Source organism: Apodemus sylvaticus, chromosome 10 (assembly GCF_947179515.1).
Source record: "Apodemus sylvaticus chromosome 10, mApoSyl1.1, whole genome shotgun sequence".
NCBI lineage: Eukaryota > Metazoa > Chordata > Mammalia > Rodentia > Muridae > Apodemus > Apodemus sylvaticus.
The window spans coordinates 36,436,061-36,452,909 of record NC_067481.1 but is presented as its reverse complement, the minus strand read 5'-3'; the positions used below and the strand labels follow the sequence as shown (position 1 = coordinate 36,452,909).

The following is a 16,849-nucleotide window of genomic DNA, read 5'->3' as shown; positions in this document are numbered from 1 at the left end:
GGGGGGTGGGGTTATCATTATTTTGTTTTTGTCTTTGTGGTTTTTTTTCTCTGTCATTAGAGTGTGGGCCCTCCTGTTTTTTTTTTGTTGTTGTTGTTTGGTTTTTTGTTTTGTTTTGTTTTGTCTTTGAGATGGTCTTACCATAGACTAAGCTGCTCCCAAAGTTGCTATATAACTGAGAATGAGAACTTCTGATCTTCCCATCTCTGCCTCCTTCATCCTGGGATTGCTGGGATTTCTGGTGGGTACCATGCTGTTACCCCTGTGTCCACGTGGTGATAAGAGTTCAAACCCTAGGCATCTTAAGTTCTAGATCAGTACTGTAGATCAGTGCTGTAGATCAGTACTGTAGCTGGGCGGTGGTGGCGCACGCCTGTAATCCCAGCACTCTGGGAGGCAGAGGCAGGCAGATTTCTGAGTTCGAGGCCAGCCTGGTCTACAGAGTGAGCTCCAGGACAGCCAGGGCTACACAGAGAAACCCTGTCTCAAAAAAACCAAATCAAAAAAAAAAAAAATCAGTACTGTAGTAACTGAGCTATATGCCTAGCAACAGAGACAAGTCATTATAAACGTGTAACTTCTCCTTATGGTGTTGTGTTGTAAAAATTAAATATTATTAGCTTACTTTGATGTTATTTAAAACTTATTTGACAATTAAATGTATACTCATGACTCTAAGGTCTTCTCATAGTTTTATTTAGAAACACAAAACTGATTGACGTGTGACAAATACAATTTTTTAAAATTTTTAAAATTCATGTACAGTGTGCTTTGAGAGTGCACATACACACCATAGTGCATGTAAAAGTCAGAGGATTACTTGGGAATCAGCTCTCCCTCTCTCTCCCTCTTTTTCCCTCCCCCCCCCCCCCCCATGGCACCTGAGGCTTGAACTCAGGTTATAAGGCTTTGTGTCACGTTCCTTTTACTTGCTTATCATGAACATGATGGATTTTGTCTATTTGCAGGTCTGGAGAAAATGATGTAGAATATAACAGTATGGAGCTGGAAGAGGGAGAGCTCATGGAAGATGCCACTGCTGCAGGTCCTCCAGGTACAGAGACCGGCCTCCATGAGTCACTCTGAATTCTCTGTGATCACCTCCTGATTGCCATGTTTTAGTGGGGGGCAGCCAGTGGTATAAAGGAAGGTTCTTGGTAATGCTGCACTGATGATTTTTTTTTTTTTTAGATTTGTTTTTTTTCGAGACAGGGTTTCTCTATATAGCCCTGGCTGTCCTGGAGCTCACTCTGTAGACCAGGCTGGCCTCGAACTCAGAAATCCGCCTGCCTCTGCCTCCCAGAGTGCTTGGATTACAGGCGTGCGCCACCACCGCCTGGCTCTGCACTGATGATTTTTAAAACACTAGTAATAACTAACATTACAAAATGTTTCTCTGTACCTGGCACCTTTTGACATACTTTTTGTGTACCATAATTATTTATAAAATTCTGAGACAAATTTTGAAGCCTCCATTTGTCTGTCTGTCTGTCTATCTATCTATTCATTATTTATTCTGTTTCTTGACATAGAATCTCACTGTGTAACCTGATTCTCTTGCCTTGGTCTTTCCAGAGGTGGAATTACAGGCATAGACCACCACACCATGTGTTCAGCTGCCTAAGAATTCATGATGGAGTTTAACTTTTGACATGAATTTTGGTGACAAAATGTATAGCTATTAAAACTGATGTATAGGTAAATTAAGCAGCTTACCCTTTTTTCACAGTGTAGCAAAGAGTAAATGGTTTTGGGGTTTGAATGGATTCTAAGATCGTTTAGTATACTCTTGACTCTGGAATGTAAGTCTAATTTGTATTACGCTTTGGTTATAGAATGATCTAAATTATAGCCTTATTGGATCTGGGCTTACAAAGGATCTTTAGAAAGCTCATTTTTGGAGTTACACAAACTCAGGTTTAGCTTACCTGGTCACGTACTTAGGTGTTGGTACAACTAAGCCAGAGCTTGAGATTGTCTTGTTCTTGAATGTAGTCCTCCACCTTACTAAATCACAGTTATTCCTGAGAAGACCTTATTTGTGTAATGGATGATTTTCTTTTGGTCTTTAGGTCTGTTTGTGAAAGTTGGCTGGAAAACTTAAAACCTGGCTTTTGGTATCTTTAATCTTAGCTCTTGGAAGACTGAGGCAGGGGAATTAAGAAATCAAGGCCAATCTGAGCTGCATTATAAGATCTTACCTCTTTTTTTTTTTTTCCATTTTTTTTTTAAATGCTAACTTTGTATTACTTTTAATTTATTCGTTGTCTTCACTCAGTTTTCTTTTGAAACTTAGTAACAGCCTGGGTAATTTGTAAAGGTTTTATTTGATTCACAGTTATAAAGAATAAGAAATTCAAACCAGGCATTGGGTATGTTTCTTCCTATCTTATTGGTGGGCACTACCCACCAATAAGAATATATTTTCAGAGTAGCTCTGGTCGTCATGACAATGGGGGAGAACATCTTGGCTTGGGTTCATTTTCTGCTTCTTATAAAAGCCAGGGTTCCAGTAAATTAGGAGCCTACCTTCTGGCCTAATTCAATCTTGATTTTCTGCCAAAGGACCCACGTGCAAATACAATAAAATATGTTTCCAGCTGATTAAACTTAGGATGGAATTTAAATTTTGACCTGAATTTTGATGGCAGATATGTGAGACAGAGCATTCTACCTATAGGTCCCCTAAACTCCCAGCTTTCTTATAGAATACCAGGTCCTTCAGGCCTGAGGCAGAGAATACTACATTGCTGTGAATAGGGTGGGAAATAACTCCTGCTAGAATGAATCCCAAGCAGTTTGACTGTGGCCACACATTAGCCAGCTCTCGTGTCCTACCCGGAGCATCTGTGATGCTTGCTTCCTACCGGAGGTCATAGTTTGGAGGTCCAAGAATGTGTCCACATCTGCTCAGCTTCAGATGAGGGTCTTGTGGAGTGCATATAACTGCTGTGGCCAGCTCTGAGAGAAGGCATAATACCAGGAGTAACCTTGCTTTGTATCATCTTGGTCTCATAACTCAGCCATTCTTGAGAGAACTAATTCAGTCTGGAAATAAGATATTATTATATGAAATCAAACCTCTAATGACCTAGTTATTTCTTAAAATTTCTAACACTTCAGTAACTGTTAGACTAGAATCAGATTTCAGTGCAAATTCTTGTAGGGACATTTAAGCCATAGCACCCATGTTGCCTTTAGTATGAATGCTGACAAGTTCTTTTCATACTTGGGTAAATAAAGACATCTCTACCATTTACACTTCCAACCTAAACCTTCTGTCTTAATGTTGTCTGTCCATATTTCCTTTTCAGTCCCATCTCTAGCCTTTATCTTTACCATGACTTTCAGATCATATAGACTCAGTATGACTAATCACCTCCCCAACAGAATAATTACTTGTTATTTGATTATTGCCAGCAGTGTGTGTTCTTCACTTCTTCCCCTGAAACTTGTGTTACCAAGTTAAATTGGTTCTGCCCTGTAAGTAGTGCCTACTCTCCTTTGTTAGGCATCTTGTTTGACAGCACTATGATTGGAGTTCCTGTAACAGTTACGTAGCTTTACTGCTGTGTTCCTTATGTGTTCGACACAGCATGTATTGAGAATGAAACTTTTTGGTTTGCTTTGTCTTTTTCTTTTAATGGCTATCTGACAATAGTGCTTTCCTATTTAACAGTTCTTCACTAGATTTCAGATATAAAATCAAATCCAAATTCTTTTATCTGGACCACATGTTTCTTTGTGTTCTAGTTCTTGTTAATTTTTTTAATTATGTAAAAATATTATTTTTGTTTGTCTTTGAGACATGGACTTTATCCATAGCTTTCCTGGAACTTGCTTTGTAGACCAGGCTGATGTCAAACATAGAAGTCTGCCCGCCTCTGCCTCCTGAGTGCTGGGATCAAAGGTGTGTGTGCTGCCATTGCCTAGTTGAGTATTCTTTTCCCTCTGAGGCCAAAAGAGTGCATCTGAACCCTGGAGCTGCTGCAGTTGCTAACAGAGTAAGCTGCCATGTCCTCTTAAAGAGCAGCAAGTGCTCTGAACCATTGAGCCATGTATCCAGCCCTACCTTCTCTACAGTTCTAAGAAGTGGACAGAAGCTTCTTTTAGACCCTCTATTGTTCTCATTTTCCTCATTCCCTTCCCAATGTTCCCCTTCCTCATTGAAGTATGCACACTCAACTGCTATTCTTTCATTTTAGCTCATATTTTATTTTTTCTTGGAAGACCTTAAAACAAATCTGTTTTCTGCTTTCAGAGTAACCTCTTAGACTGGGTATTTACCATGTAATTGCTTGTCTTGGCCACCTTCTTTTCTAGGTTGAAATTAAAATTGTGTTCTTCCTCCTTTTTGTCCCTCTAGCATATAATACCATATCAGAAAAAAACATTTAGCATTTTAAAATAAATATTATCCATTGTAAAACTATTTTAATGCCCATTTTCAAGATTTTTGAGTAGTACAGAAAACATGTAGAGTCTGTGTTAGTATAAAATGATAATGGATATACTGAAGTAAGGCCTTGGTTGTTTTAGTTCTGTCTATCCATTTCTCAAGATGTGTGGTAGGAAAATTCTTAGATATAACATTGGTATACATAAGATAAACATGGTTAGGTATTTGATTCATTCAAATGTTTATTAAGAGAGAGCTTGCTCAGCATATATGAGACTATGTTTAATCCTCAGTAGCCTTTTATAAAAAAGTATTTACTAATAATGTGAAGTGGGTGCTGCTTTACTATGTTGCTTCAAGTATTGAGTTAATGTCATCCCTGTCCAGTGTAGGTATTTCCCTACACTGCTGCATCATGCCTTTCTAGGACCAGGGCCCTCTTCTTCTTTCTTCTTGGGCTTTATTTGATACGTGAATTGTGTCTTGGGTATTCTGAGCTTCTGGGTTAATAGCCACTTATCAGTGAGTACATACCATGTGTGTTCTTTTGTGATTGGGTTACCTCACTTTGGATGATATTTTCTACTTCACCCATTTGTCTAAGAATTGCATGAATTCATTGTGTAAATTTGTTTTTTGTCATGGAATACCTTGGTTTCTTGGTAATTGAGAGATTTGCTGGATATAGCAGTCTGGGTTGGCATTTGTGTTCTCTTAGGGTCTGTATGACATCTGCCCAGGCTCTTCTGGCTTTCATAGCCTCTGGTAAGAAGTCTGGTGTAATTCTGGTAGATCTACCTTTATATGCTACTTTACCTTTTTCCCTTACTGCTTTGTTTAGTACATTTGGCATTTTAATTATTATGTGATGGGAAGAATCTCTTTTCTGGTCAAATCTATTTGGAGTTCTGTAGGCTTCTTGTATGTTCATGGGCATCTCTTTCTTTAGCTTAGGGAAGTTTTCTTCTATAATTTTCTTGAAGACATTTACTGGCCCTTTAAGTTGGAAATCTTCACTCTCTTCTATACCTAGAATCCTTAGGTTTGGTCTTCTCATTTTGTCCTATATTTCCTGGATGTTTTGGGTCAGGAGCTTTTTGCATTTTGCATTTTCTTTGATTGTTTTGCCAATGCTTTCAATGGTGTCTTCTGCATCTGAGATCCTCTCTTCTATCTCTTGTATTCCATTGTTGGTGACGGAGTCCCAAGTGATCTTACACTCAGGTGTTCTCTGCTTTCCTGGCTGTAACAGCCCACTCAGTCGCAGGAGTGAAGATGGTGGCCTCACCTCTAACAGCGGGACTCCCTGCAGGGCGGATGTCCCCTGGCTGGCGCCGTGGTGGCACTACCCAGCTCTTGGGTGCAGGTGGTACCCTGGCGGGCCGTGTCCCCAGCGATCTTACACAGGTGTTCCCTGTGTACCTGTCTTCACCTGTCTGCTCAGTCACCATAATTCCCCATTCTTAAGTAAAGGCTATGCTTGGGAAAACCTGGCCAGCATCACCTATGATAGCATCATTTGGGATAAGATATTCTGATGTATAAAGAACATATCTATGTACCTCTGTAATATTTAAATCAGAGAAGCCCTTAAGTGACAAAATTATCCAAATACAGACAACAGTCACAAATCAGAAGCTTAATTCAATATTCTTGAGTAAACTATAAATGTTCTCAATTAAGTTCTAGAAAAGAAAAAGTGGGCATGTGGGAGAAACTTATCTATAATAAGAATTTAGTTAATAACTTAGCATTTCAGTATTGGTTCATTTGTTATAGTAAATGAATCATAGTAATGAAAGATGTTAACAGAGAAATTAGTGTGACATATATAGAAGCATTGTAAAGCTTTTCAATAATTCCGAATTTTCTAAAAATTGAGAAAATGAATGAAACGGTGATTAAAAGTGGAGTGGGATTGTGTGGAACATTTCTGAACTTTTATGCCAGGCTCAGTCCAATTCCATAGCAAAAATAAATAAATTTAAAAAAATTTAAAAGTAAGAGACCCTGATTCAAACACAGTTGAAGGCCAGGACTAGCACCTGAGGTTGTGTTCAACATCTGAAACTTTATTATGGCGTACATGTGCACACACTGTGAAATATGCCCTAGATAGTCAGGGCTACATAGACCCTATCTACCTATCTTTAAAATAAGTGAATGAATGAATGAGAAAGTTCATAGGACTACTACATTTCTAAATAAAATTGACCTTAATAAGGTAATTACTCAAAACATTTGTTCTTTCTTTTGAGACAATATTTCATTATGTGGCCTTGATTGGCCTGGAGCTTAATATATAGACCAGGCTGTCTTCTTAAATGAATACTTATTGTTTTTTATTTATTGATGTATTTATAGGATCTCACTTTTGTAGCCTTGGCCTACCTGGAACTCATGAGGCCTAGACTGGCCTTCAGCTCACAGTACTGTAGTGCTGCAGCCTCTGCAAGCTGGCCTTACAGGCCGCACCTGGCTGCTTAAAGTATTAGCAATTCTCAACATATTTTGGAATTCTTCGGTTATTTCTTTAGATAATTCTTTGTAGTTTTTCCTTCTTTTGTGATTCAAGTTATATGTTGCTACACTTATGAGGGACCCACACATTTCTGAAACTCTTTATTCTTTTGTGTTTTGTCTTTGTAGGAAATGCCAAATTAAAACCATAATAAGATACCAGTGCACATTGGTCATAATGGTTAATATTTATTTTTTCTTTTTCCTTTATATAGCCTGGGTTGGTTTTTAACTTGTTATGTAGCCAAATATGGCTTTAAATTTCTGATCCATTAACCTCCAATCCTCAGCCTCTCAAGTGTTAGGATTATAGAGGGTGTCACCACACTTAATCTGGTTAATATTTTAAAAACTAGCAGTACTAAATGCTAAGCATATAGAGACATGGAAACTCTTACTCTGCTCATGTGATTGAAAACTTTTTCTTGCCTTGACCCTGGCCTGCCCCAAGTTGTGTATTTGATACACATATATTGTTTGTGTGGTGCTTTGAATGAGGTTGTGACTGCTCTTGAATTCTGGGTAGTAGCAAGGCTCATGCTCAGTTACTGTTCTAGTGTTCATTGGTTGACAGTATGGTTTCTTTGTGGTTTTCATTATGAACATGATCTAAGACACAGATCTGCAGGTAGGTATTCAACCAGTTGTTTTGTTTAATATGTGCAAATGCATACACTCTGTTTTTCTGTTGGATTCATTTGCAGGTAGTGGCCACAGCTATGTGGGTGCCAGTAGCAGAGTGGCAAGAAGAGCACATTTATGCTCTGCAGCTACCAGTAGCTTATTGGACATCGATCCTCTAATCTTAATACATTTATTGGACCTTAAGGACCGGAGCAGCATGGAAAACCTGTGGGGTTTACAGCCCCGCCCATCTGCTTCACTGCTGCAGCCCCCAGGTAAAGTAATAAGTAGTTGTTTTTTCTTTGGTTCTCTGGAAGGACTGTTCGGTTTCTATCTCTGTATCTCAACTGAGTATTGAAACACAGTATGTTTTTGTAGTAAAATGATTTTTCATTTATTTCATATGAGTGACTTTTTAACCTATCCACTCCCCGTCTGTGTATGTGGATCCATGAACTGTGGATTGAATTCACAATCTTGTCATGCTAGGTGAACTGTGCCGATGACCCTCCCCCTTTTTCCCTGTCTTTGCTCAAAAGTGTCATGTCAGAAACAAATTAAGTGTCTTTTAAAGGGTTTCAGGGCTAGGATGTGTAGCTCAGAGTATAGTATAGTAATCTGCCAGCATACCCACCTCTGTGTTTGATCCTAACACTTCAGAGAACAAAAGAAGAGAATTTCTAAATGATTGCCCTTTATGTGGTGTCTAGTTGATAGTTGTATGGAGGAGTATAGTTGGCCTCTCTGTGAATGGATTCAGTTTTCAGACCTGCTTTTCTAGGGGAAATGTATCTAATTTGAACATAGAAAAAATTTGCTTAAATGTTCATTAAATGAAAAATGCATACCATTGCCATGGTGGCACTCAGCATGGTTAAGACTGAGTCATAAGGATTCCTCTGAGTTTGATTGTAACTTAGTGACATAGGGGGTTCAAGTCCAGTCTAGACTATATTGTGTGACTTATTTAAAAAAAGAAAAACAGAACAACAGCTGAGCATGGGGGCATAAGTTTTGTTTTGTTTTGTTTTTTTGTTTTTTGAGTCGGGGTTGGGGCATAAGTATGTATGTATGTATGTATGTATGTATTTATTGGTTTTTCAAGACAGGGTTTTTCTGTGGAGCCCTCACTGTCCTGGAACTCACTTTGTAGACCAGGCTGGCCTCAAACTCAGAAATCTGCCTGCATCTGCCTACCGAGTGCTGGGATTAAAGGCGTGTGCCACCACTGCCTGTCAGTTGGGAGTCAGAAACTGGCCAATCTCTGTGAGTTGAAGACCAGCCTGGTGTACATATTTAGTTCTAGAATAACCAAAAGATACATAGGGTGAGACCCTGTCTCACACATACAAAGAAACATCAAAGTATTTTATGCCAAATTTATTTAAAAGAATAAGGCATTATTGAAGTAGGACTGAGATCTGTATAGACCAGTCTAGCCTCTTTGAATCTGAGCTATAGCTGTTTTATACAGACAGTGATTTATCATAAAAAGCTAGAGTTCGAAGACCAGTTTTTTTTATTTGATATATTTTTTATTTACATTTCAAATGATTTCCCCTTTTCTAGCCCCCCACTCTCCGAAAGTCCCGTAAGCCCCCTTCTCTCCCCCTGTCTTCCCACCCACCCCTTCCCACTTCCCCGTTTTGGTTTTGCCGAATACTGCTTCACTGAGTCTTTCCAGAACCAGGGGCCGCTCCTCCTTTCTTCTTGTACCTCATTTGATGTGTGGATTATGTTTTGGGTATTCCAGTTTTCTAGGTTAATATCCACTTATTAGTGAGTGCATACCATGAGTCACCTTTTGAGTCTGGGTTACCTCACTTAGTATGATGTTCTCTAGCTCCATCCATTTGCCTAAGAATTTCATGAATTCATTGTTTCTAATGGCTGAATAGTACTCCATTGTGTAGATATACCACATTTTTTGCATCCATTCTTCTGTTGAGGGATACCTGGGTTCTTTCCAGCATCTGGCAATTATAAATAGGGCTGCTATGAACATAGTAGAGCATGTATCCTTATTACATGGTGGGGAATCCTCTGGGTATATGCCCAGGAGTGGTATATAGGAGCCAAGCCTGGATTCTGTCTGTCCACTAGCAGATCAGGATGTAGGTTTCAGCTGCTTCTCTAGTACCACTTCTGTCTGAGTGCCTCCATGCTTCCTGCCATGATGATAATGGACTGAACCTCTGAAACTGTAAGTCATCCCAATTAAATGTCACGAGTAACCTTGGTCATGATGTGTCTTTATAACAGTGGAACAAAGATCAAGATACATGCTACCCAGACCAGTTTGGAGTTTGGAGCATTTCATACCCTGGCTGGAGAGATGGCTCAGCAGTTAAGAGCACTGGCTGGTCACTCTTCCAGAGGTCCTGAGTTCAATTCCTAGCAACCACATGATGGTTAACAACCACCTGTAATGGGATCTGATGCCCTCTTCTGGTGTGTCTGAAGACAGCTATAGTGTACTCAAACATAAAATAAATCTTTAAAAAGGAAGGAAGGAGAGAGAAGAAGAAAAAGGAGGGAAGAAGAGAAGAAAACATCTTTGGAATAATAGATAATTAGGAGCTGTGACAGGTCACAGGTTTGGGGGTTAAGGGTGACATTGTGGCAGATTGTCTTTTTAGGTAAGAATTTTATCAGAAGCATTATTAATGCCATTGAAAGATAGAAGCATGGTGAGCACTCTGAGGGGAGGTTAGGCCCAAGAGGTGTGTAGGGAGGTGGAGTCCCAGGAAGAGGTCTTAGAGGGAAGGTTTTATCAGTGTACAGCTAGGCTGTGTCTGATTCCTGCGTAGCAAAGGGAGAGGTGGGAGAGGGAATTCTGGGGATGAAATGTGGTACTCCAAGGATGAGGAGGAAGTGAGTGAAGAGGAAGGATCTATGATATCACCCAGGAATCTGGTAATTTTAGGTCTGTAAGCTTTGGGAGAGTGAGACTGGCACCCGGGATTCTGTTTGCAGGCTCCTAGGCTTCTGCTGGTTATCTACTCTCCCCATGGCAACAGGGACCCCAGACTCAACTATGAGGGTGGCGAGGAGAGGGCTGCAGATGGAGGGTGACTTGGGCCGAGTCTCACCTGGGATTGTATGTGCACATAAAATATGGAGAGCAGAGTTGATGAAGTGTTTGGCTTCTAGGTTTTTCTTTTTCATTCTTAAAATTATGACTAAAAAACTATAGAAAAAGTTTAACAGTGGCCGTGCACACCTTTAATCCCAGTGGCAGGGCAGGCTGGTCTCCAGAGCCAGTTCTAGGACAGCCAGAGCTACACCTGTCTTGATGTCCACCCCTCCCCCCAAAATATAGAAAAAAATGAGAAAAATATTTTAAGAAAAAACACAAGTCAGAACAATCTCTAGAAGTAGGTATATAAATCAAAGTGGTGATTGTTATCCATACTTCTAACTTGAAGGTTTTACATATGAATAGCATTAAAACAGTTACACCTGCGTTTAAATAGTAGAATTTAGTGCATGCTTTACTTTTTAAATTTCATTTATTTATGTCGGTATGTGTGTGTATATGAGCATGTATGTGTTGTGGTGTAAGTATAGAGGTCAGAAGACACTTGGAAGACTCAGTTCTCCCCTCAGCCACATAGTAGATCCCTAGGGATAGCCTCAGGTGGTCAGGCTTGGCAGCAAGTACTTAAAAACTAAGCCATCTCTCTGGAGGCATGTGCTTTGGTGATATCATAAAGCACCTTACCACATTCTCATATTACATTTGTGGGAAAGAATGAGGTCATGAATGTTAAAATTGTATATGACAATGATTTATCATTTGCTTTCTTTTTGAAGCATCATATTCTCGAAAAGATAAAGATCAAAGGAAACAGCAGGCGATGTGGCGAGTGCCCTCTGACCTAAAGATGCTGAAAAGACTCAAAACACAAATGGCTGAAGTCCGGTGTATGAAGACTGATGTGAAGACTACACTCTCAGATATAAAGGGCAGCAGTGTTGCTTCTGCAGATATGCAGGCAAACCTTTTCTGTGCTGACCAGGCAGCTTTGGCTACCTGTGGACCCGAAAGCTCTGGTAGATTACAGGATTTGGGAATGGAGCTTCTAGCAAAGTCATCAGTCGCTGGCTGTTACATACGAAACCGTAAGTGAAGAAGTTCCTATAATGTAAATTTCTCTCATGCTCCTTGACACACCAGAAGAGGGCATCAGATCCCATTACAGATGGTTGTGAGCCACCGTGCAGTTGCTGGAAATTGAACTCAGGACCTCTGGAAGAGCAGTCAGTGCTCTTAACTGAGCCATCTCTCCAGCACCAACATTTTTCTTTTTTAAATTATTTTTTGTGTGAGTTTGTATGTGCACACATGGTGTACTTATGGAGGTAAGAGAACAGCTTTGCAGAGTCTGTTCTCTCCTTTCACATGTACTTGGCATTAAATGACACTTTGGTAACCTTATGGATCTTGCATTGTAGTGATAAGAATCAGACAATAAAGTATGTAGATAAATAAGTGAATATAAAATTAATGGATACTTGCACTGTGAAACAAGAGCAGATGAATAATGCCTAGTGTTGGAGAGGCAGAGGCAGTCAGTCCCTGTAAAGAGCATGTTTGAGCTGAGCCCTACAGATGCCTGAGGGAAGCTCTGTTCTGTATAACCAGGACAGAAATGCAAATTCATTGGTCTAAGATTGACATTAAAGGGTTAAAGGGAGACTAGCATGAGTGGATATGGATAATCAGTCAGGGCAGACGGAGATAGTCAAAGATAACGGGGTTTAACCCAGAATCTTACAAAACTCCAATATGGAGTTTGAGCTGTTTGTTCAGAAACAGCTGCATGTGGAGGAAGATCTAATAAAGCTTCAGAGCAGGTGCTTCATTAAGTTAGGTTGTGTGAGTTTAGTCATGTCAGCTGGAGCTGAAGCCGTGGGTCGGTAGGCTTGCTCACAGCCTTGCAGCATGCTTTCTAAGTATGTAACTGACACTGTTTTAGATGTATAAAGGAACAGTTCATCAGTACATACAACACATACAATGTAGGTAATAGAATTCAGTTTTTGATTTCTTTCAAGATAGAGTTTCTCTTTGTAGCCCTGGCTTTCCTGGAACTTGCTCTGTAAGGCTGACCTTGAATTGAAGATTCAGTTCTTTGTCATAATTGTAGTTGAAAAGTGCTGGATAGTTCTGAGAAAGATGGTAACTGAGAATTATTTTATTTTGTCCTAAGCAACTTAGTGATTAGTGACGTCATCTACTCAGCAGCAATTCAAAGCCTTGGTTTGTCCAGGTAATCCCACTGTCAGGAAGAGGAAGCAGGAGGATCCTGAGTTTAAGGCCAGTTTGGGCTATATGGTAAAAATTTGTGTTGGGGCAGAGAAGGTCAGAGAGTCAGAGATTCTGTTTAAATATGCTGTTTGGACACATGCTAGGTTGCCTAGTAAACTGTCCTAGGCAGGCATTATATACAGATCAACCCTGGGAGTGGTCACAGCTGATCATAACAGAATGCGAGTACCACCACTCTGTGATACTGTTTAAGTCGCTCTCTCCCTCTCCCTCTCTACCTCTCTCCTTTCACCCTCCCTCCCTCCCTCTCTCCTTCCCTCTCCCCCTCTCCATCCTCTTTCCTGTCCCTCTCCCTCCTCTCCCCCTCCCCCTCCCTCTCTCTTCCTTTCCCCTCTCAGTTCTGGCTGGAATTTGCTATGTAGAGGAGGCTAGCCTGGGAATCACAGATTCACTTGCCTCCATCTAACAGCAAATGTAGTGATTTTTTTTAAATGGTTTTTTTTTTTTTTTTTTGAGACAAGGTTTTTGAGACTATGTAACCCTTGCTCTTCTAGACCTCACTGTGTGTACACCATGTTGGCCTTGGCCTTGAACTCAGAGATCTGCCTGCCACTGTCTGCCTCTTTCTCTCAAGTTTAAAGTTATGCACCACCAGGGCCAAGCAGTGGTATTGATTTTATGAAGTCTTCACAGTAAAGCACTGCTCACACGTTTAAAGGTCTGGTGAAGAAAAGGGATGGGGCGACTGCTAATGGAAATGGGAAGAAATCATTAAGACAAGTGGACAACTAGATAGTATTATTTCAAAAATCTAAGAAAACATTCTAAAAAGTGTTGCTTTCTATGCTCTATATTTTTGAGAAGCGTTAGTACAAGATTGAATGGAAGAGTATACCAATGATATCTGAGAAGAGAAAACAAAGTTTTTTTCAATAAGTTGCATGTGAACTGAGGAGAATCTGGGGGCCTGTGTGAATTGAGAAAGAGTTTAGTATTGGGCACTGCCTATGTGTGCTCAATTCACAAGTCATATATGCTGTGAAAAAAAGTCTTAAATTATAGTAAAGTACATGTAATGTAAATTTGTTATTTTAGCCGTTAGTTGGGGAACCCTGTGTGTTTAACATTTTTGGCAAGGTGAACATAATATAAAATTTCCCATTGTAGTCTGCAACAGTTGAATAGTGTTAATCACTTTGGTATTGATGTACATCCTCCGTTCCGTCCACCTCTGGGTTTTCCTCACTCTAAACTGCATCACTTATCAGCAATTCTCCATTCTTTCCCGGCACCTGAGGATTGCTGCTTTGCTTTCTGGGGCTATGAGTCACTCTTTTAGGTGCTGTTTGTGAGTGGAATTGTTGCAGCATTTGACGTTGGGGGGGTGTTCATGACTGGTTTCTTTATCTCACGACTCTAAGGTTCGTCCATGTACCAACGTGCAGAACTTCCTTCTTTCTAAACGGCAGAACCCCGCTCTGTGATGTTTACAATACATTTTGTTTGTCCATTCCTTCTTTGGACAGTTGGGTTGTTTATAGCTTTTGGCTCTAAACGTAGATATGTCTTTTTAAGCCCCTTTATAAAACTGTCAGCGTGTATACTGGCGTTACTAGATTATTCTATCTTTAACTTTTCAAAGGTGTGGGGGTGAGATGCTGTGCTTTTTGCTGATACTACACTTTTAACTTGGCCCAGATTCCACTTCTCCATATGCTCACCAGCACTTAGTATTTTCTGGTTGTTTGTTTGTTTGTTTTTAAACTAGCCTTCCTAATTAACACAGAAACAGAGTCTTGTTTTCACATTTTCATTTATATTAGAATAGACTTTTGCTATGTAGCCCAGACTAGCTTCAAACTTCTGGTGCCTGACCAGATGAGGTTATTTAACTCTTTTTCCTTCTTCTCCATTTCCCATTATCCTTTCAAGACTCCTACATGTTTATCATGAGTTAATACTAATACATTCCTTTTACTGGTCAAACAATATTTTATTATATAACTGTACCACATACTGTTTATCACAGTTGATATGGATAGCTCATTAGTACTTTTTGGCTATAATTAGTGATGTTATTGTGACTATGTATTATAAGTTACCATGTAGATGATAAATATTTTGTTTGTTTTGTGTGTGTACTTGGAGGTGGACCTGCTGGGTTAAATGGAAACTGTGTTTCAGTTTTTGAGGAACTGCTGGTGTCATACTGTTTTCAGAACATCCGCAGACTTGTATTTCTGCCAGTCATGTGACTTCCGCTTCTTCATGTTGTCCGCAGCACTTCCTCCTGTCCATCCCTCCTTTACCCATTGAAGTCAGACTGAATGTGTAGATTGCTTCTGGATTCTCAGTTTCGTCAGATACCTGTCCACATGCTGGTACTACCCAGTTGTTCTGTGATGTGTGTGTGGGGGTGGGGGGTGGGGGGCGGGAGGGTGGTTCTTGGTGGTCGGGGAGGGGCATGGCAGTATTGAATGTGGGACTCCCCATCCATTTCTACCAGCAGCAAGTTCCTGTGCTCCTCCCTCAGCCACCCGTTTGAGACTGGGTCTCACTCTGTAAGCCAGGCTGGCCTGGAGCTCACTGTGCAGCCCACTTAGGCTGCCCTTGAACTCAGGACAACTCTTTCTCAGCTTCCCCAGTGCTAGGATTTCAGATTACTTGCTCTTATTTTTCTAGTTTTTGAGCTTACAAGCTTCAGTGTCAGAGGAGAGCTGCCCTCTCGCTTAGTTCTGATTGCAGCTGAGGATCAGCTGTGGGATGCAAGCCTAAGGCCTGGGTTTATCCCTGGCAGTGGATACTGGCAGTGAGTCTTCTGTGTGTGTGTGTGGGGGGGGGGGGGGAGGAGAATGGAGGGGTTGGGGGGGGGGAGAGAGAGATTCATAAAAGAACCTGTCTGTCTGTCTCTCCTTTTTCTTTTCTTTCTTTCTTTTTCTTTTTCTTTTTCTTTCTTTCTTTTTCTTTTTCTTTTTTTTTTATGTTTACTTAGGAGGAAGTGTGTGTGGACAATTTAAAGGAGGTGATTCTCTCCTCTCACCCTATGGTTTCTAGAAATTTGAACTCAGGCTGTCAGACTTGGCCATTAAAGTTCTAATTCTGTCTTAGATTTTTGTTTTGTATTTGATACCGAAAGTGTAAAATTCAACGTGGTACTCCATCCACGGCTTCTGTTTGGAATTCCTCTTCTATGTATAGGAGTTCACTGAGTCTTTGGGTCTGGTTAATTCTGGTGTGTGGTGTTTTTGATAGGAATAGTTTTTCAAAGTTGATTCTGAAATTTTGTTATTTTAATCATATCGTTTTAGAACAGAGCCAAACTTGCTAAGCTGTCATCAGTAAATCTCTTCTGCTTTTTTAAAATCTGTTTTGGTTTAGTCTTTGAGACAGGGTCTCACATAATTCAGGCCGGCTCGGAATTCACAGTTCCCTGCTTCGACCTCTTGATGCTGTGATACTCATCTCATCTATTTATTCTTTGTTATTTTGGTAATTTCTCGAGTATGCATGCAAGTATGATTAGTTCTTGTTGTTACTGTCTTGTCCTGGATCTCCTCTCTGCCCATTATTTTAGGTTGTGTATTTTACTGTCATTACTACTTTAATCACAATTTTATTTGGTCACAAATAATTTGAAGTATTATGTTTATAATTTGTTTCAAATTTGACATTGATTATTTTTGATCCAATCAAGCACAATTTCCAGTTGTTTAATTTAGAATAGCTGTTATCAATCTCTGGGTCAGAACTTCTTTAGGGTCATATAATCAGATATCCTGCATTATCTGATATTTGCATTACAATACATAACAGTAGCAAAATTACGTATATGAAGTAGCAACAAAATAATTTCATGATTGGAGGTCACTACAACATGAGGAACTGTGTTAAAGGGTCTCGGTATTAGGAAGGTTGAGAACCACTGGATAAGAAGGTTTGTATTTTTGTTTATACTTCATCGTCTTCATTGATACTTGTTAAAAATGAGGTCATTGTCAATCTTATTAAGATTCTGTTTCAGAAGCAATAAA

The 16,849-nt window shown here is 39.9% G+C and overlaps 1 protein-coding gene across 5 annotated transcripts in view; it reads left to right on the top strand.

The window, feature by feature from the left end:
• Trim37 (tripartite motif containing 37) overlaps positions 1 to 16,849 on the top strand; it is a 121,110-nt gene that overhangs the window by 63,596 nt on the left and 40,665 nt on the right. For all 5 annotated transcript variants that reach the window (XM_052197659.1, XM_052197660.1, XM_052197658.1 and 2 more), the window contains 3 exons: positions 969 to 1,054; positions 7,624 to 7,818; positions 11,360 to 11,668. In XM_052197659.1, the coding sequence (XP_052053619.1) occupies positions 969 to 1,054; positions 7,624 to 7,818; positions 11,360 to 11,668 (590 nt within the window). The remainder of the gene's footprint in view (positions 1 to 968; positions 1,055 to 7,623; positions 7,819 to 11,359; positions 11,669 to 16,849) is intronic.